The 22,433-nt window shown below is 38.7% G+C and overlaps 1 protein-coding gene across 1 annotated transcript; it reads right to left on the reverse strand.

Moving 5' to 3' along the window:
- Positions 1-220: 220 nt before the first annotated feature.
- On the reverse strand, positions 221-8,445 carry LOC143856354 (BTB/POZ domain-containing protein At3g56230-like). The gene is made up of 3 exons (XM_077366550.1): positions 7,928-8,445; positions 7,229-7,402; positions 221-1,328 (listed from the first exon to the last, which is right to left on the reverse strand). Exons 1-3 carry the CDS (start codon positions 8,138-8,140, stop codon positions 855-857), a joined length of 861 nt encoding a protein of 286 aa, XP_077222665.1. The 5' UTR covers positions 8,141-8,445; the 3' UTR covers positions 221-854.
- Between the last annotated feature and the right edge of the window lie 13,988 nt (positions 8,446-22,433).

Genomic DNA, 22,433 nt, shown 5'->3' on the forward strand with positions numbered 1-22,433 from the left:
GATCCGCACGCAAGCAGTGTGATAAAATGCTAGCACAAGCGAAGTTTGCATTCAATAAATCAAAGAAATGTTCCACAAGATTAAACCCTTTTGAAGTGCTTTATGGCTATAACCCACGGTGTGCATTGGATATAGCGGTCACCCCCACAGTTGGGTCAACCACATGCGAATATCAAGTTCATGATAAAGAAATTGCAAGAGCTGCATGAAGAGGTGCAGAGCAAGTGGAAGGACATGTGCCAGATATAAATTACAAGGTGTCCAACACAAGCGCACACCCCACAGGTGGGTCGAGGACATGATACAGAAATTGCAAGAGCTGATGGATATATGCCAGAAATATAAATCACAAGCCGAACAACACAAGCACAATGTCATCTACGAGCCAAGTGACTGTATGTGCAGTGTTGACCAATGATCGACTCCCGCCATCCTGCCAAGAGAGCATGGCAAGCTAAATTTAAGAAGAATAGGGCCCTGCAAGGTGATTGAAAGGATCAATAACAATGATTACATGTTGTGACCCCCAACCACACTCGGACCCTTGACGTGTTCATCATGAAGCATTTGGTGTCGTATACCGGCGATAGCTCGTTAGACGATTCAAATCCGGGGTCGAATTTTTTCCAACCTGGGAGGATGATGGGGCCCAACCATCCATGATGAGATTGAGCGGAAGTGGGCCCATCCATGCTACTTCACCTTAGCTCCCGTCTTATTCTTCGTTCAACCAAAATAATGTAGTGGAAACAAGCAAAAAAAAAAAAAAACTCACCTAAATGCGACAAACCATGTTTCTCTTTCTTGTTTCCAGTGCTTAAAAATTTCAACTACACTGTCCATTTCACCCCACACTAGTTAGACAAACTGGACTGTACACAATTTCTATTTTTAGCCTCTCTTAATAGAGACCTTGTGATCTCTACACATAGGCTTGCATTCTTAAGAGCAAATGAATCATATCTAGTGGAGAACACTATATCCTCAATGTGTTTCACAATAGAGATCATCGCACTCTCCTTCAGTATACTATTGGAGCAAACTTCAGACACCTCAAGGACTTCAAGGGCATTGGAAGAGTCCAACACCATGAGTATCTCACGCTCACAGAACTTCTTCAGGAATGGAATTTCATATTTATCAGCTGCGATTAACAAGGAATACACATGTTTCTCAACTTCTTCCTTGGGTAAGGTTCCTCTGTAGAGGAACTCTAGTAGGCATCGGAGCTCTTCATGGCTCAATTCAGGCAGAGAAATGGTGTCTTTTGGAGGGGTCTTGCATTCGTCGCATTCTAGCATAGTCCTGAGAATTTCCGACTTTGTTGCCTGCACCATGTAAAAAGCAATTCAAAAGTCAGAAAAATTCCACCATGTTCTTATTGGAATGAATTTACCATTTTTCCAATGGGGCTCAATTGGAAGACTCCATAACTACAAATTTTAACTTAAAACAAAGGAAATGATATCAGCACAACCGTGTTTTGATGTTTTTGGTAACCTATCTGGTCTTTTAGTATTTAAAGAGCTGTCAAAAGGTTATTACATTTCCCAAAAGAGGAAAGTGTTCCGGAGCTATAGCACAGATAAGCTTATCTGAGCTATAGCTTAGGACACATGTGGCCCCTCATTTTTTGGGGATCCAAAGCATTCATTTGGAAGGCCCTTCCACAGATAGGGTGTGTACCAAAAATCAGCCCTATAGGATCATCCTAACCCTGCCATTTGTGGAGGGAAAAAATGGGCAGATACATGGACACACATTGTCTGTCCATTTTCCTCTCCACCTTTGATTGGGTTAGGATTATCATACAAGGCTGATTTTTGGTACACACCCTATCCGTGGAAGAGCCATCCAAATGAATGCTTTGGATCCCCCAAAAAATATGGGGCCACATGTGTTTTTGGCTCAGGAACACTTTCCGCTTCCCAAAAAGCTCTCACAAGCCAATTAAAAAACAAAAGACAATTTAGAACCACCCAAATAACAAAATGTGGTTGTGCTGATATCATTTCCCTAAAACAAAAGGGATATAAATCTGTTTCACCTCTTTTGCTACTAAGTGTGTCGCCCAAAATCTACCCGGCCATTCACTTTCCCGTGAATAGGTGAGATTAGTCGTGATTCATGAGTGAGGTGAAATCGACACTAAATGTTTAGAAGTGTAAAATGTGAACCAGTTAATAATTTACTCTTGAACTGCTTTCTATTGGTTCACCTGAAGTAAATGGGACAGAAAAAGGGGTATAAAATTTTGGGAAACACAACCTTGTTTTAATAATTGCACAAGTTCGGCTTGTCTTTTTTGTTTTAATTAGCTTGTGAGAGCTTTTTGGGAACTGTAATCATCGTTTCAAATTTCGGTTTTGGCTAAAATTTCGTACTTATCCGAAAACCAAAATTTCACCTTAAATCCTGAAATTTCGGGCGAAATTCCATACTAGCTAACGAAATGCCATTTTTTTGGGACGAAATTTCTACCAAAATTACTGAAATTTCGGCAATTCCATACGAAATTCTCTAACGGAATAAAAAATTAATATTTATAGTAATTTCTCCAAAATTTCAGAAATTTGGTAAATTTCGTCGGTTTCGGAACGTTTCAGTTTCGGTCCTCACCGAAATTTTGGTCCGAAATTTCGGATTTCGGTCGAAATTTAAAACCATTACTGTAATAACCTTTTAACAGCCCTTTAAATAATAAAAGACAAAAAGGGTTAGTGCAAATATCAAAACATGGTTGTGCTGATATCATTTCCCAAAAATATTACTATCCCCTTGACAAAAATTTTTACCAACGGAAGCACTAATTTGGTGGTATCTATATGTACACAGTTTCTAAAGAAAACTCAATAATTTGAAACTATAGGCCTTTTTTATATGCATTTTCTGTGAGATGGAAAATCATTGGTAATGGATTTTAAGTGAAAAACAACTAAAACATAACATTGGCTCAATGTTCAGATTTCACATTCATTGAGGCTCTGTTTCTTTCGACGTAAAATGGGCGTAAAAAATTTTAAGTCCATTTTCTCACCTAAAAAATTTTAAGTCCATTTTCTCAGCTAAAAATGGTCCTCAAATCTGTTTTAGCCCATTTTACATCCAAAGAAAGTAAAATCATACCTTACAGGGACACATGCAGGGTCATGTTAGGTGGGCAGAAAGGGTGGTTGCAAATGTGAAGGGTCGTTTTAGGTTTTTTGGAAAACGATTTCTTCAATGTGAGTGTGTTGCGGAGAGAGAGAGAGAGCATTCTCTTGGGTACCTCTTGGGTTTTTCTCGGGTTAGTCTCACATACGATCTTTGTTGAGAGAACAAGGGAAAAGGTTGTGGTTTGCAGGTTAATCCCATGGTAATTTTTATATTGTTTTTTCTCATAATGGATGACCGCATTCTTGCTTGTGGACATAGGCATCTTGGCCGAACATGTAAAATCTCAGTGTTCATCATGTGTTTTGCTTTTATTTATATTTATTTTGTTTACTTGTGCACGATAAGATTGCATTTGTCCGGCAAATTTCTCAAGAAGTGTTATAAGAGCTAGAGCTATAGTTGCAATGATCATTGGTTGAGGCGCTATTGGAGTGGTCTTGGGTGTCATTGTTACATCATGATTAGAGTGATCATCAGAGAATAGAAAGATTGTTGAAAAGGTTCGCATTTGAGGTCAAGAATTGCATTGAGGGTAATTTGAGATGGCGGCAAAGACTTCTACCCAGCTCAACATCAATAGGTTTGATGGAAAGGGATGACATATGAGGGTGAAGGACAACTTCATTCAATAGGGCATGTCTAAGGTGTTTAAGGGTGAAGGATAAGGCCCTTTTGCTTCTTACTTCACTTTCAAATTCGTATGACAACTTAGTGATGACTCTATTATATAGTAAGGATAAGGTGAAGTTAGAGGAGGTCATGATGTCAAGAGCATGGATTGGTTAGATATACTAGAAATCAAAGATAAAAGTCGTCTGACAGGGAATCATGGAAAGAATGGTCAAGATCTAAAGTCAGCAGAAAGGGTGTGCAATGTTACCATTGCAAAAAATACTGTCACATCAAGCGGGATTATCCAATCGAACTGACACCTCCTCTTGGGTTTTTTTCTCGGGTTCCTCTTGGGTTTTTCTTGGGTTACTCTCATGTACGATCTCAATTGAGAGAACAAGGGAAAGGGTTACGGTTGTGAAACTACAAATTACTCCAGAAGCTTAAGCTATTAGAGATGGTGGATTTAACATTTATACTTCAACAGTCCCCCTAACATATGGCCCCTCTTTTCGGTTGGCCGAACACATGGCACATGTGGCCCTCTTTTGGGTTTGGTTTAGATGTGGATTTTTAATACCAAGAAGTTGTTGGGTTTTAGACTCAGGCACCTGCCATGAGGCACTAGTTCTGATACCATGTGAAACTACCAATTACTCCAAAACCTTAAGCTTATTTAATAATTTATACTTCGATAAGGGTTTGAAGGTTATAATCTTGTTATTATCTTTGTATTTTAGTTTTTTCATACTGGAAGATTGTGCTCTCTTTCGCAGATGTCTCACGCTGACGTAGGCATGGCCGAACCATGTAAAATCTTCGTGTTCAACTTTGATTTGCTTTTATTTATTCATTTCTATTTATTTGTGCACAATCGAATTGGATTTACCCAGCGGATTTCTTAATAAAAATTTGGCTTAAAACTTCATTTGCAAAGTCGTTTCAACCTTCTTTCTTTTTATTAAAATAAGGATGAGAAAAGCGTTCGTGCACTGCAGCGCAGGGAGCTTATCTGCGCTTTAGTGGGTTATAAAGCCTCCCATTGGTTCGTACAACGGGTCCCCCTTTGAAACATATAGCGGGTTCACAAGAAAGGAACCAATGGGAAGCTTTATAACCCACTAAAGAGCAGATAAGCTCTCTGCGCTGCAACACAGGAACGCTTTTCTTATTTTTTTTTAAATACTTAATTTGCAAAGTATTATCCAATTAGTCGTTGAATTAAACGAAGTAAAATTCCTATCTGCGAAAAAAGAAGAAGTCATTAAATAAATAATACAACAGACGTCTCTCCATTCTAAAATCATGATTTTCTCCTAAAAAGTTTATAGATTTATAAGAAAAATGTCCATTCAATGAAATTTAGGCCCAGCAGTTGTTCAACCAACCATCTTAGTTGGTGATCCACCGCAATCATCGCCAATGCACATTTACGATATGTGTTAGACCCTGTTCGTTATGGATTGGAAGATGAAATTGGGACCGAGAGTAAGACCGATGGGTGAGCCCAACAATCAGAATGTGTCATGTGTGTAAAAAATAATATATATTTTATTTTATTTTATTTTCCTAAACCTAAGGGCAGGCTTATTTCACTTGTGATGTGGTGAGAACTCCATATGTTCGGTCCCCTGTGTTGAAGCATAAATGATTAAATAACACCATCTCTAGCAGCTTAAGCTTTGGAGTAATTGGTTGTTTCACACACCTTGCTCGGTCTTAGGGCTGGCAACGGGGCGGGTCGGGGCCGGATGTTGGGTCCCCTACCCCTTCCCCTTTGCGGGGAATTTCCCCCCTCCCCTTCCCCTCCCCTCTGAGGGGATGGTGGGGAATCCCCCTCCCCGCGGGGAATATCTAATCCCCTCCCCGCCCCGCCCCGCCATCACCCCCTCTTTAGTCATTGATACACTAATGCTAGGTGTCCCTAATCAACTTGATGCAATTTCAATATATAAAAATGTTATAAACTAACAATCGATAGGCTAGCTGTTAATTAAATTAGAAAGAGATTGGTATCAGGAGTTTGTCTTCTCTTCTTTATATATTGATTGAAATGCTGGGCAGCAACGAACGTCCAGATTTCACTTGTTTGCAGTGTTTTTTACTTGAAGATTTAATAAGAGAGGGCACATCCATATTCAGTATTTGTGTGTGGACGATGGATGGATGGACCCATTGGACCGACAGTAGCTGTTGTTGGATGATGGGATTTCCGTACATTGCTAATTGGATTCGATCCAACTTCAATTTTAGATTAAGTGGTATCATAGCCTGCCACTTAGAGTACCCAACATCCAAACCCCATTTTGGATCATTAATTTTGGGAAATGTTATGAGCACTACTGTATTCTGATGATCGCACTCCTGACTTTATTAAAAGTAAGGTATGGCCCGCACCATAGGATGATCCAAACCGTCCATTAGATGGTGCACACCCTAAATAGGTTGCGCCCAAAAAATCATTTCCTTAGGTTGATCCTAACCCTCCGATCTATAGAGGTACTGAATGATCCTATTCCTCTATAGATCGGAGGGTTAGGATCAACCTATGGAAATGATTTTTAGGGCACAACCTATTTAGGGTGTGCCCCATCTAATGGATGGTTTGGATCATCGTATAGTGCGGGCCATACCATACTTTTAATAATAAAATGAAATTTATTTTGGCTACCGATGTTGGCACTACGATTTTTTGATAATTGCATACACTCACTCACTCAGCTTGTCTTTATTATTTCAACATCTGTCAAAAGGTTATTATAGTTTCCAAAATGCTCTCAGAAGCTAATTAAAAGGAAAAGACAAGCTAAGTCTATGTTTGGGGGAATCTTGTAGCCGATCCACAGAGTTTCTAGTAGTTTTCCTAAAAAAAAACACTTAAAAATATACAAAAAAATGACATTGATTAACGGGGTGAGGCAGGTCGGGGAGGGGACAACTCCATCCCCTTCCCTTTCCCCTCCCCGCACCGGGGAATTTTTAAAATCCCCTTCCCCTCTCAAATCGGGGAATCCCCGCCCCAAACAGGGCGGGGTGGGGCGGATCCCCGCTTTTTCGGGTGAAATTGCCAGCCCTACTCGGTCTTACTCCTCTTTTGGAATTTGAGAATTGATTTTAGAGTCCAAAACTGATTATTGGACTTTGTTTGAGATTGTGTCAACCGATTGTAAGCCCCAAACCTATTATCGGACTCAAAATTACATTTAATTTTGAGTCCGATAATAGGTTTTGGGTAGACAATCGGTTGACACAATCTGAAACGAACAGGCCCTAAATGCAATTTTGTGTATAATAATCAGTTTTGGACTCAAAATTAAATTCAAGCTTGATTCCAATAATCAGTTTTGGATTTAAAAATTAAATGAAATTTTGAGTTCAAAAATAAAGTTTTGGACTTGAAATCAATTCTCAACCAAAAAAAAAAAAAAGGCTTTAGAGGAATGAATGATCTTGGACTTACCAGCAAAGCTCTATGGGCAGGAATAGAAGGTCCATCGCCTGGTTTAATTTGGACGTCAGAATGAAGTTCATCTCTTAATGCAGCTGAAAATCCTTCGAGAAAACCCATCCTTTCATTCTCTTCCTTCTGCATCTCTTGCATCTCTTTCATCCACTTCAAAGCACATGAAATTCCCTATATATTTAACAACAATTTCATTAAAAAAAAGCCCACATTTTTCTCGGTCATGCATAGAACTGCACATTAGCATTAGTCAAAAGACGCAATTTTCATTTTCGCTCCTTTCTGTCTTAATAGAACAATCAAATAATCATTTAGGCCCTGTTCGTTTAAGATTATGACAAACAATTGAGAGTGCCAAACCAATTATTGGACTCAAATTCAATTTGAGTCTAATATAATTTCCCCTAAAAGGAAATTTCTTCAACAAATAAAATGCAGAATTCGTGGACATTTTATATGTCAATCAAAATCATCAAATTATCCTTTCACCAACCCTCAAAAGCCCATTTACTTAATCAAAATTCAAAACCCGACAACATTTTCCCAAGCTTCTCTATCAATCAAAACGATCAAAATAATATCTATTCATCCAATGTTATAAACAAACATTTATTAACTACAAGCAAATATAAATAGCCAACTCTTAGAAAGATTAACCAATTAAAACCCAGAAAGGAGTCGTTGAAGGAAGCTTGCCTTTGTTGAATTTGGCTGCGAGACCTTTGAATTTCTTGGTTTATCTACGTCTGTTTCACTTTCGAGCTTGTCTAAGAAGGCCATCATGGATCTAGCTCCTTCGTAGCAACTTAGGCAGAGGGTATTCCTTGGAGGCCTGAAAACCGATGCCATGGGACTACAAACGCAACAATCCATTTTTTTTTTCTTCATGAAAACCTTCTGATTCTCCATCTTTTATCATCCCTTGTTGGTAGTTTGAAGTTGAATTTTTCCTTTATTTTAGTGCCAAACACTCACAATGTTCCAAATTTAAAGAAATGATGAAAATACCCTCTGTCTTAGGCAAAGCTGATTAGTCTATTAATTGGCATTACCTACATGAATTTCCCTAAGTACCCTTTGTTCTTTATGGTGGATCAGTTTTTACTCAAAATCATTGCTCTTATTTTAAGAGCTCTGGTAATACTATGATTACTTTTTAAAAATGGTAAAATTGTCATTGCGAAATAACGAAGGAAGAGATGCGGGTTGTCCATATTGGTGGGGTGAGTATGGCTGCTTTGGTCATGCAATGTGTGGGCTTTGAATAGTTTTTCTGTGAGGGAATATTTAGTTAGTAGAATGACAATGACCTTCCAACCGAAAACAGCATATAGGTATGAGGTTGGCACGTCTCAACCACTTGTCTACTAAAAACATAAGAGAGAGAGAGAGAGGCTTGATGTTCAAGGAACAGAACCAACATTGTGGAAGCATCTACAGAAGATAATCCATATGAGGTGACCCTCCAACAAAGGGCCTTGAATAACTTAATGTTCAAAGGCATAACCACCATTGTAGAAGCATCTATAGAAGATAATCATATGAGGTGACCCTCTACAGAGGGCCTTGAATAAGTTATTCCCCCTTAGTTTGATATCGGCACCTACTCTTCAAAGTTTAAAATAAAGAGTGGAACAAGGAGAGATTAGTAAAATTAAGATAAGGAAAAAAGAAAAAAAAGAAAGACATTCATTAGAAAGGTAGGCCCCAATAGAATTTAAGAAAGTAGTAAAAAATGAGAATAATACTAATATTGGTTTGTTACAACCAACCATAATGAGTATTTAAATAGAACACCAATGATAAACATAGAAAAAGATAAATATGGGAAGAGATAAACTAGAAGGTAGCCTAATCCTAATATAACCTATGGGAAGAGATAAACATAGAATCTAACATGATCCTAATAATGCATATTTGCCTTATCTATCACATAGTTAATCCTATCATCACATATAGTATTACATATCCCATCAAACGTGAATTAGAAATTGACAAACGTTTAATTATAATAAAATGTCCAAATAATAAATATAAGAAGAATCTTTTAAATGTGAGAAGGTAATATTTTTTAAAATTTTAGATTTTAATTCCCTTTAATAGTCAAAGACCGTAGATATTAGATTTTGTTTCGTTGGTGTTTGGTCTGACAAGTGTGTGAGTGCGCATGTGTATGTGTGTATGCCCGTGTATGTGTGGTCGTTGCAGTCTCTCTCTCGAGGCAAGACATCGGAAACTCAATTCGAGGGGCTCGAAGATTAAAACGTTCCTGTCCCCTGGGATTGGATTTCATGCGATTGAGAAGAAGAGGGGTTACTTCTTTGGGCTCCTTTACCTTTGCATAGATGGAAAGGACTTTCTAGGTGCAGAGCACGACGCTAAAAGTAAAGAAGGGGGCCGATGTCTACATGCGCGGGGCGTGGACGTCACTCATGGTCGACAGACCGTCCAACTCAAACCGCACGGCAAAACAAGCACATACCAGGTGTCAGTGAGAGAGATAAAACGAACTAAAGAGACAAACTCACCTGAGAAGATGAATTCATTGCTTCCTTATGTGGGTACAACTACAACTACAACTACAAAAAATAAAAGGGTACAAGTGCCGGAAAGTAAAGATAGAAAGCTAATACATGTTTGGATTTGGTTCTGGGACCTCTTCCTTGGAGATAGACACCTCCTTATATGGTTTTATTCGGGTAATCGCTCCTCATTACCCCCACGTTCTTCTTGGAGGGAAACATTTTGGTAACTACCCATGATAGGTCACCTTATTCTCACGGCTTACATAGTCCATGTGGTTATCATTTACCTTCCAACGATTGGTAATAGCCATACCACATCCCTGAGTCATCCCAAACCGATAGTATCATGATAACTCGGTCCCATTTGACCGATTGTCTCTCTTGAGATGAACGTGCTCTAATGAAACCCTTATTAATTGTCCACCTCTATAGGTTTTGTTATATCAGTGTTCTCCTATATGTCCATTTAGATGTTTCGGGGCGAAACCCCACAAACTGAAGTAGTGGCTTCCCTTAATACGAATTTCGATGGAGGATGGGGCTGGATCTTCTCCTTAACTCCATGCCGAATGAAAAACAATAAGAACGTAGGAAGAAAGAACTCAAAATGGGTGAGAGAAAAGAAGTGAGAGAGGGATGATAGTATTGCCAAAACGTGTGTGGCTATATCTCAACATTTTGTACAAGGAAGAGTGGACCCCCTTATCACAATCGATGGGATTACCTCCGCCCTTTCGACGACATCAAGCGAGGAGTCCCTTGTGTGTGTGTGTGGCGTCTCCTCTCTCTCTCTCTCTCTCTCTCTCTCTCTCTCTCTCTCTCTCTCTCTCTCTCTCTCTCTCTCTCTCTCTCTCTCTCTCTCTCTCTCTCTCTCTCTCTCTCTCTGTGTGTGTGTGTGTGTGTATAAGTAGAACTATTCATCCTTCATTTTGGTTCTTCCTTTGTTCTTATCATTAGGAGCATGTGTTCTTAGGAAACTTGTCTTGTTCTTCTTATTCTTGTCTTTCTTCATAGGCTTAGAAGGAACATTTCTCTCAGCCACAAGGACTAACACATTAAACTTGATAAGATCGTCTACTGCTTGTAACACATTAAACTTCTCAAAATGAGTGATTTATAACTTGTTCATGTTGTAGTTTAAAACAAACTAGTTAAAGGACTCTAGAAAAGATGTCAAGATCGAAAGTGACATCACATCAATTTGACTATTAGCGTTCATTTATTGTTGCAAGAGCATCCTCCGGACACTTGACATCTGCCATTTGATTGCTCATTAACCTAGGTTTAATCTAGGGAAAATGATTAAAAAAATGCAAAGTTTTATGTAAATTGTTAATAAAGGGTAGTGATTTTGAAATTATAAAATAAGGGATGTGAGGTGAGACAAAATGTCTTTTAAGACAAATATACCCTTTTTTTACTTTTTCTTTCTTACTTTCATTTTTTACTTTTTACACTGTTTTTTTTTTACCGTTCTTCTCAAACGAGACTTCTCACCGTCGGTGGAGAAACGAGACTTCTCACCGTTGTACGTCGGCGTCAATCTCGGTGACGCACGACCTACTTGCCGGAAAGCATCCCCTCTTGCCGGAAATCAGTTTCGTCCACTATAGAAAGGTAATTTTTAAACATTTCATCTAGGTTTTTGTTAATTTTGGGTTTTTTTCGTGATGGGTTGGATCTCACACACCACGAACCATGTTTGTTGGTATCTGAACTTGTTTTAAGTACCTCTTTGGTAGTTTGTGAAAGGGATTTGCATGAGTATGTAGTTTTGAAGCCTTTGAAATGCTTTGCAAGGGGTTTCATTTGGATGGATTTAGAAATTTTAGGATTTTAATGGGCTGGAACCATTAATTGTTAGAAACAAAATATTTTGATATAGGGTTTATAGGTTTTCAATGGTTGGGCTTTGATTTTGTGTTTCAAAGGGTTTCGTTGAGGGCTTTAAATGGAAACAATGAGTAGGAAAATCTGAGGAGATCTAAATCCCAAGGGTAGGAGAGAAGAGTATGGGCATGGAATAGTCCTGACCAGTTTCCAATCATGTTTTTATAAAGTCCCCTCTCCTCTTGGGCAATCTATCACCTGGTGCCAAAGTGTGGCATGTCTGTATCCCTCAAAGAGGAGAAGCTTTCAGTTCCTGGGAGCAACAAATAACATTCTAACTTGCAATCATAACCAAAATAGGAAGATCCATCTGGCAAATTGGTGAACTCTTGTACGAAGGCAGCATAGGTGATGAACCAGTTCTTCATTCATTGTTCAATCGTAAGAGTTGTTCAATTTAAGAGATTAGTTTTTTTTATCAATCTTTCCGCATGAGATGATATTTCATCAGTAGGATGGTTGAGAGGGCCACTAACCGTATAACAAGGATCATCTTTTGGAAACTATATCATATGCTATTATATCATTTTGTTCAAAAACTTGAAAAGAGAACGGAAGATCGTTTAGCGATAAAGGCACATCCTTACTGGAGATGAAGATGTTAGTAATTCATAGGAAATTGTGAGGAAAGAGATTAGAGACATCAACGTACAAGACTTGGAACACAAATAGATGATGCAGCACAAAGTCATAAGTCCTTCAAACAAGAAATTGGAGAAGGAAAGAAAAGCTCTCCATGGTGAAACTCATGATAAACCACGGCCCCAATTCCTCAATAGTGAAAAAAGGTGAAGAAGAAGAATTAAAATACCAAAAGAAGGGCTCACTAATAAAATGAAAAATGTCGCAGAACTTTTGGGCACACACATCTTGGTTAGGACAAAAAAGTAGAGGGTGGTGTTGTTTGATATATTTGGATTTATTGATTTTGCTTGAAATTGGCTGAGTCTACGTTTACATTTGGTGAGGCTTACCCAGAAAAACAAGAATAGCGGTGATAGGGTTGTTTGCTTTTACTTTTGAATTAGTGGTTAAAGTGTTATACAGAAGTTGTCTTAGGAAACGATTCAAGTCCAGACAGAGGAAGTTGTGTTTTTGGAGTTTAAAAAGGGTTTATTAGGTTGAATTTAGCTATCTAAGTTAGAAAATAACATGCTTCCCAAGAGTGTATGGGACTGATATTAGAAAGCCATTCACGTCTAGGTAGGAGTTAAAATTTGTCGCAAGATAGTAGAAAGGCAAAATAGAAAGGCGTTTGCGATTGCCTTAAGTTATTATAAGCATATAAAAAGGTGTCATATTATTGATATAGACACTCAACATTCACACTTTTCTTTGTTTTCCTAGAAAAACAGGAAGAAAACTTAATGGTCTCTCCTTATGATTGACAAATCTTTGTGGGGATTATTTGTTTTTATTATTATTATTTTTTTTTAAGGGAGGGGGGGTACACTCAAACGGAAGGAAGAATTGATGGAGTTACAGAGAAGGACGAAGAATGTATTCCCAATCACAAAAGAGGAGATGAATCCAGTGTTAGGGTGGAGGAATCAGAGTTTGAGAAAGAACCATCTTTAATGAACATTCTGAAAAAGAAGAGAAATTTATTACAGAATGCTAGAAATTGTCTTTGAAGATCATGATGAGAGATGTGGAGGAGAAAAACCATTTGTTGTTTTTATGTGTTTCTTTCACTCTGCATGAAAATAGCAAATATACCAGAAGATCTTATGGCCGTGGTTGTGGATAAAAATTAAGTGACAGAATTACTGAGGAAGGTGAAGCTCTGGGACTTTGATTCCTCAATGAATGTACAATTTTTTATCAGAAAGGCATGGCACCTAAGTAGAAGGTTGTAGAAAGGATGAGTGATGAATCATTAAATCGGATCCGGACAAGGAGATGTTCAAGGAAACCATGGAACAAGAAATGGACAAAAATTAGGGGGGGTAGAAACATGGAAAGAACCTGTAATCGACACACTCACGCTCAACTTTGAAGAGAGGTTAGTTGGAATTTGAGAACATCCAGAATTGGGGTATTCAGGAATTACATAGGAAAACTCAAGTTAGTTTTCTTATAAATAAGGTGGATGCTAGAGTATTATTGGAAGGTTTACAGAAAACGACGTGAATGCTAGAGTATTATTGGATGAAAGAAGTTAGGCAAAAGATGAGTAGTGAAATAGGATTCAAGTAATTATAAGAAAAGATCATGTCATTAGTACTCAACTCAACTCAACTAAGCCTTTGTCCCAAACTAGTTGGGGTCGGCTAATGAATCGTTTAGAAAATTTTAATGAAGAAGGTGAAAGGATCTACCCCTCTCAAATTGAATAAGTCTACTCCTGACACTAGTTGGGTTCGTCTACATGGATAATTTTCTTCCATTCTATCCTATCCAAGGTCGGTTTGGGGTTTATTTTGGGTTTTAAAGGGTTTCATTTAGGGTTTGAGAGGGTGTAAATATTTTCATTTATGGTTTGAATGGCTTTGAATGGTTTAGGTTTTCATTTAGGGTTTGAATGGCTTTGAATGGTTTAGGTTTTTAGGGTTTGAATTGTTTTGCACTGTTTTGCTGATCTTTGCAATTTCCTTTTTATTTTTAAAAGTCATGCTAATTTCAAGTTGTTGGATATTCTTTTTTTGGTATGCAGCAATTCATGAGTGGAATCCATTTCACGATCAAGAGCAATTTTCATTAGTGGAAGGCTTCTTTCCGTAGAGTAAATTTCACAGTTGTTGATAAAGCTAGTAAGAAAGTCCTTTAAACACTACAGGTTCATGTTATTGATATTTTGCTTGTCTCTCTAATGCCATCATGGAACAAAATTGGCTATGGTTTCAAAAACACGTGTTTTTTAAAAAAAAAAATTCTTTTGCATTCTAATGGAACTCGTATCAAGGTTAACTATGTGAAATACAAAGGGAAGAGGAAGAATGAGGAGTAAAAGAGGAAGATATGAGTAGAGAGAATTAATGAGGCGTCTCCCTTTTGTGGGGACATCCCTCTGTTATTACGAATCAAAATGCAAAGATAAATATTATACCAATGAGGAACCTAAATGAGAGTAAAAAAGATGCATAAAAAAACACTATGAAAGTATGATTTATATTTTCTGGAACTCCTCTCACGGTGCTGGTACATAAATGTTGAACTCCTTTGCCGTTATTATAACGGCAAAGGAGCTCCAAAAAAGTGGAATAATAATTTCTAAGTATTTTATTAATCGAATGAAGATGACATGTACGTTAGATAGAAAAAAAAAAGAGAACAGTTCATCGGCATCCTTATCCATTGTAAATCTGTAGTTGAAAATCTGCCCATACCCCTTAATAGTCAACCGATCTGCCATTCTAACTTTTTACGTAAAACCCTGCCCTTGCAGCCTTTACACTTTAGCATTGCGCCAGTGATGTAAACCTTAGCCTACAAGTTGTTTCCCTTTGAAAACTACTATCAGTCCTTAAACCTGAATTTTTTTTTTGTGAAATCCTAATACTTCAGCCCTAGTTCATACCCAAGATCTGTCATACTACCATGGAGATTTGTCGGAATTCCAAGTTGAGATTGTGAATGATATAGAGTAGCAAATTCATAAGAAACATGACTAAATTGAGCGAGTAATGTGGGTGAAGAGTATGAGTATGAGACAGTAGAAAATATCAGCAATACTTGGTGAAGTGGGAGAATGAGATTCATGGAGGAGATAAATGGATTTGTAGTGAAGATTTGGAAAAGCTAGGTACTGAGTCATTTCAAGTCTACGAAGCTTCGGATATATACTCAAGCTCCTTTGCCGTTATTTATATATTGTTACATATCGGCTATTTTTTTAAAGGATTCATATGCCGACCCCAACCAGTTTGGGACAAAGGCTTAGTTGAGATGAGTTGAGTACATATCGGCTATAAAAACAAACAAAGTATGTTGCTTTAACGAAACAAATTTATAAAGAAAAGTAAAAGAACACATGTAAATTTATTTAGCATCATCAGATCAAAATGAAAAAAACAGAAATCCAAGTTAGGATTCCACATTTTATTCGATGAGCTGCAAGAATATTTGAGTTGAATAATCCATGAGAGCATCTGGCGAGTCCAATACAGAGCTGAAGGGATGATGGAAAACCAGTTGGAGTTGGCAAGGTGTTTCCTCCGCAGAAATCTGTCAATATGAAATGCAATGGTATGTATTAACGGTTGTTTGTGGTGACGAAGAACCAATGTGGAGGAAAGCGATGGCATTTTGCGAGCCTGATTTTTTGGATGGGGCATCTTTCTCGAACCTGAATTGAGCGAATGCCCCTGGTTTGATGCATCTATTTGGTGTGTGGTGGTGGAAAGGAGGGATGGGGAGGGGGAGGGGGAGGGAGACAATGTTGATAGTAAATTTAAATGTATAGTGATATCGGATATGTTGCTGCTTATTGTGATTTAAGGGTGCATCTGAGCACACCTAATAGATCTTTAACATGCAGAATGCATTTTAAAATGTAAATTTAGTATCTTAACCTGAATCATCTTCTTCCCTCCATCTTACAGTGAACTTTACTAATGAAAACATAACCATGCCTACCTGCTTGGGTTGCATGCAATTAACGGGGAAAAAATCCCGATTCCTTTCATCATTTGATCTGTGAACTAGAGATTGTTGAAAGAAGACACTTCAATACTAGTTTGTATGCATCATTGAAGTTGACCTTGGACATTTTTTTAAGTATGCCATGGTGCTTGCTACCCTGCTAAATCTAAATTCTTAATTTTTTTCTCTCCAGGTTACTTCTCACCTGTTCTTTGGAGAACCCTGACTCGAGCAGTTTCACACGATTCTTGTCCTTTCACTGTCTATGTTGCTACCTCTATAAGGTTATCTCAGCTCTCACTGCCATTTATGGTGTAATGTTTCCATAATTTTTGTTACCTTGAAGCCTTATAATGTCTTCATATCCACTATTGTTGCTATAAGTATTATTTTTCTTGAATGGTATCTACTTCAAATTTTATATTCTCCAGCTTTCTGCAGATAAGGACCAGAAGCGGCTCCCTTTTTTACTTTGTGAACCCCCCTAACCACCTAAGCGAAAACCCCTATAGTCATGCGGCGTGCCAAGCAAACAAAGAAGAATGTGAATTTAGACGAAGGGTCTTCCCACCACAAACGGCGTGGGAAGGCTATCCGTGAGCCCTCCCCTAGTCCTCCTGCCTCTGACGAGGATATGGGCAATGAGGATGAAGATGTAGAGGTCGGCTCCCTCGGTCGTATAGAAACGAAGGGCATACTCTGAGATAGGAAAATCATTTTTAAAGATCTCGAAGTTTTTAATGTGAAACCCTTATTTCTGGCCTTTGGATGGGTCAATTTTCTCGAAATTCACTGTGACTCGTACCCGACTCTCGTGAAGCAATTCTATGCCAATTACAGATTCGGCAGAGATTTGAAGGTGTTCCAATCCAAAGTAAACAATAAAACCATCCATATGACACTTCAAAAGTTTTGTGAAGTTGTCTCTCTTCCCACCGCAGACAACGAAATCTACTTTTGGCCCAGTAATATGGATGACATTAGTGGTTGTTTACATGATCATGTCGCCGCCTATGGAGAGCTTGGTTGCGAAGGCCCACCTACTGACGGGTCAACCAACGTATCGTACAATTCCCTCACCCCTATGTGCAAAGTCCTACACAAGATTCTGACGAGCAATATCACGCCTCGCGGAGGCAATCCTGACATGGTCCAGCCTTTTGAGGCTTTTATTATGCACCGACTTCTTCGCGGCACGGCCCTTCACCTTGGCTATATCCTCCTTAGGTTCATGGAGGACACGAGGACGAATGCCTTGGCTAGTCTACCATTCGGGATGCTTCTCACGCATGTCTTCAACCATGAGATGTTGATACAAGGTGGTGAAGAACGCCTTAGTCCCTCTACTATGTTCAATGCTAAAATGATAAAGGCCATGCGGCTTGATATACAAGGCCCTGCTCCCCCTCCTCGTCAGCCGGGTCAGCATTTTGCATCACAGGAGTTTGTTGAGTAGGAGCTTCGTGCATATCGTCAGTACCTTGACGGACAGTTTACCGCGGTTCATCAGCTTCTAGAATCCCATCATCAGCAAGCTTTGACTAGGCTACGCACCGAGGTCTCCACCCTCCGCCAGGACTACGCCACGGCAGTGACCTCCCTCCGCCAGGACTACGGCACAGCGGTCACCTCACTCACCGAGCAGGTTTCTTCACTCACCAACTTGGTCTGCCGTCTGTTGCCCCCAGATCATTAGACCGTTGGTGTGCAATTTTTTTTTGTTTACTGTTTTTGGCATGTATATGGATCGTATGTTATTATGGTTGTGGTTGATATTATGGATTGATGGATGTTATGTTATATACGGGTTTCATATGTTATTATGGATGGATGGATGATATGTTACTATGGTTCTATTTCTGTGTCTTGGATGCATGGTATGTTTGTGATGGTTGTTATGAATTTGATTCAAGTATCTATATAGCTATGGTTCTTTTAAGTGATTTTTGGTGGTTTAAGTTTGGATGGTTTAGCTCCCACTCGTACGGTTTGTTATGGTTGCTATGAGTTGGGGAGGCGTATGTTGTTTGAAGTGATGTTTGATTGTTTAAATTTGAAGGGATTAGCTACGGTTGTCGTATTTGGTGTTGATGATCTTTACCTATGGTTGTTTAAAGTTACTTGGGGAACCCTGTGTTGTTTCAAGTGATTAGCTATGGTTTCTCTATCCTTGTTGTTTCAATGGAGTAATACTGTGTTTGAATAAACTAATATGGTGTTTGAAGTTATTGTTGCTGGTTTCAACAGATACAGACCAACTTAAGAAAATTGTGGATCTTTCCCATCAATTATTTGCATCTTCGTCATGGTGAGTAACTGTTCTATTTTCCGTTTGCATCTCCTCGTGTTTCTACCTCAACTGTTTCATAGTGCCATTTTTTTGCAGGCGAAATATGTCTTATCTAGATGTTGTCCGTCACGCTTTCACCAGTCCCTAAAAAAGATTCGGTTACGGGATGCACATAGGGATTTAATAAAAGAGACCCTATTTACAGATTTGATTCTACATGAGGGCCTCGAAGATGTGGAGTTGCGGAAGAAGATTTTGACGACATTGGTAAATAAATGGGATCCCAAACGGAAAGCATTTCGTTTGGGCGGCATTGTAGTCCCGTTTCTAAATAGTGATCTAGCGAAAATATTAGGTTTAAGTATGATTGGGGAAATGCCGCAATTAGATTGGTCTAGCAGGGATAGTGTGGATGGTTGGAGGTTTGGGGCTCCAACCGCCACCTTTGACGAGGTGGTCAAGGTTATTCATGCCGATATGGATTCAGACGAAGAAGACTTCGTGAAGTCGACTGTGAAACATTTGATAAAGTTATTCTGTAGCACTGTCTTATTTGCGCAGAGGGACCAGAAGGCATGTTCTTGCCTCTTCCTGTATTGTGGGACCCGATCCCGCGAGAGGGGTGGGGCGCGAGCCGCCACGCTCTCTCTTGGTCTCTCGTACCCACGCGATTGGCGTGTGCTCTTTTATTATTGATTTTAATTCATCTTTTATGTGAACTCGGGATCACTAAGGCAATCTGAATTCCACACAAAAGAGAGTGACAGAGTCGCCACCTAAATGTGGGATCTAGGACCCATAATTAACCAGAAATCTAGACTCGTTACCTGGTTACAAGAATGGAAGGTATGGGGAGTTATCCACCACATGCACCATTCATGCCCGATAATCGGTCTTCAATTCCAAAAATGAACTCTTTTGAATTTCTTTTAAATGGCTCATTTAACTCTATGTTAATGTGCGAACTATGTGACATGCATCCTATGATCTAATTTCAATGTGAATCCTAAATGTGTATCTTGATTTATTAATTTGTCTGGATTCAATCTAAGCGAAAGTTCTCCTAAAATTCTAATTTCATGGAAAGTCCTAAGTGATTTAATTAAGAATTTACAAGAAAATTAATATACAAAACCCCACAATTTGTTGTGGAGCCGACTCGTGATTGGTATCCCATCAAGCATCCAACCTGCCTACGTACCCAAGCCTCACTGGGATCAGAGTCGACGTAGTTCGGTGCACCTAAGCTAAGCTACTTATGCCTAACTCATTTAAGACACCGATCTAGACTGGATTGACTGTTTCAACAGTTTTAAGAGAAGTTATTTAATTCAAGTTGAAGATTTTATTATCCTAGGACTTCATCTAAGATGCTATATGATCCTATCTAAGTGCAAGTTGTCCTTTAGACTAATGTAGGTTAACCTACATCCTAGGTAACTAGGCTTGTCCTAGGAAACATTTGGGTGACTAGTGTAACTAGACCTATGGCACGGTTGTTATCCATAGCAAACGTCCATGATGAGGCTGGACTCCTAACTCTAGGACTCCCTAACACCTAGGACTCCCTAAAACCTAGGACACGACATGACGTAAGTGTTCCTAAATATGGCTCTAATGGTTCTTAAGACGAAAATCATAATCCAATGGTTCCGAAAGACACGAGATAAATCGATTTAAGTTCTTGAAGTTAATGAATTTCAGATTTCAAGGATTTTCGGTTTCTGGACATTTAAGGAATACCAAAGGTTCTAGGGTTCACCAATTTCGGCCTAGCATAGCATCCATGGAAGGGAATCGCGCGCTCTTTCCTTGTGCAATTTAATAATTAGGTTATAGCACCTTATTGCCTGGCATATCTCAGGATTTTCGTGGACAGTAACCTCGGAGCCAATAACATGTTATAGCCTAAATATTCAAATTGTCAACGATCGATTGCAATTGAGATACGATTATGGACACACTGGCCATTTTGCCTGGGAAATCTAAAGATCCTAAGATTTCTGTTTTTCATGGATTGAGGAGTGAACATGTGACAAACATTTAAGGTTCTTTAGGAATTTTCATAATGATTTTTAATTAACTTCAATTTTTAGTGGATTTTATCAATTTTAAACCGCATGAATGATTTTACAAGTGAACTTATTGCAAACGAATTCGAAATGAACAGAAATTTCTACAGAAACAAGATGGGAATATATGTAGCTTACTGGAAGAGTTTCACAGATTTTTATATTAAACTCCTATTTATTTTTGATTTAGCAATAATGAGATCAGATTGCAAAAATAACACAGAAACTACTAGAAATAGAAATCTAAATTCATTGAAATTTCTATAGTAGTAAGATATGAGTAAACATAGCATGCTGTGAGATTTTCATGAATTTTAAAGACTATTCACTATCAATTTCGAATTTTTGAATTTTAAGCCCAGATTATGAAATTTCGGACTATTCACTAACAGAGAGAGTTGATAGAAGTAGAGAGTGAGAGATATAGAGAGTGAGTTGAGAGAGTGAATAAGAGATTGACAGAGTGATAGGGTGAGGGAGAGACAGAGAGATGGAGATTGAGAGAGACAGAGACAGAGAGATGGAGATTGAGAGTGAGAGAGACAGAGAGATTGAGAGCGAGAGAGATAGAGAGGTTGAGAGATACGGCAGATTGAGAGATACGGTAGAGAGATTGAGAGTGAGATGGAGAGGGGCTGTTGAGAGAGGGTAAGATCGAGAGGGGTTGTTTATAAAGTGTAGAGAGACGAGACTCTGTTTTTTTAGAGGGATGAAAGAGACAAGATGGCTGTGAGGAGGGCGGTGTGAGCTGCTGTTCTTAGAAAGGTGAGGTGAGAGGGTTGTTAGGAGAGGAGATGAGAAAAAAAAATCATCCTACTCTGTTTTGAGAGGGATGTATCTATCGAATTTGAGGGCAGCAAGAGAAGGCTGAGAATCAAGGTGGAGAATGAGAGGAAAATATCGATCGTCCCTGTCAACCTCCCCCCAAACAAAACCTTTTTCTTTTCTTTTTTTAAGAGGAGGGATGCATCGATTTATCTCGGAGTTGGGATGTCCGAAATTGCTGAAGTGATTAGAGACATGTGCGGTTAGGATCACCTTCCATATTGAGCAATGCCTATGGATGGCTTAGATTGTTGCTACATATTTAAAGATCTTTTAGTGTAAACATTGCTAAAAAAAAAAAAAAAAAAGCATGCCTCTTGGAAAAATAATAACCTTAAAAGTGGCAATGAGATGTTTGAGTTTTAGAAACAAATTTTTCCAGCAAATCTCTTTCTTAAAAAAAACGTGCATTATAAAGGGGGAAAGAAGATTTTTCAATTTTTAGAAAACTGGGCAACATATATCTCTTCAAATTTGTGCACCTTTAGAACTCTATGGAAACCATCAAAGGGTGGTGTCTTTGGGAATCATGGGGCTGGAAATATATGATGCCACACATTTTCCAATGTTGAAAAATCGTGTGGGGCCACCATATGAGGAGAGAGAAAACAAGTTGGCAAAATTAAAAGGATTGCCCATGACCTTCTAATCAAGGTGAGAGAGAGATGCTTGCCCTTTTGATTTTCTTCCTTTTTAAAGAAAGATAGTTCAAGATATCTTTTTTAAATGTTGCATGCTTTCCATCCGGGCTCTTCCCTTCTATTTTACTGTTGCTTTTTTTTATGCCTTGTTTCCAACCATGATGTTGCCTTTTTTGGATAAGAGAAAAAGAGAGAGAGTCGGTTGGGAAGGGTGAAGAGAGAAAGTCGGTTGGGACTCTTTTCCATTAAGTGGATGGTTAGGATCATCCCATGCTGTAGGCTACACAATCTTGTGTATATATAGATATATAAAGTACTTATATGCCCAATTCATTGGATGATCAAAACCGTCCACTTGCCGGGATAAGTTGCTCC

Source organism: Tasmannia lanceolata, unplaced genomic scaffold (assembly GCF_043159265.1).
Source record: "Tasmannia lanceolata isolate RefF3 unplaced genomic scaffold, GAP_Taslan_0.1 ptg000023l, whole genome shotgun sequence".
Classification (NCBI taxonomy): Eukaryota; Viridiplantae; Streptophyta; class Magnoliopsida; order Canellales; family Winteraceae; genus Tasmannia; species Tasmannia lanceolata.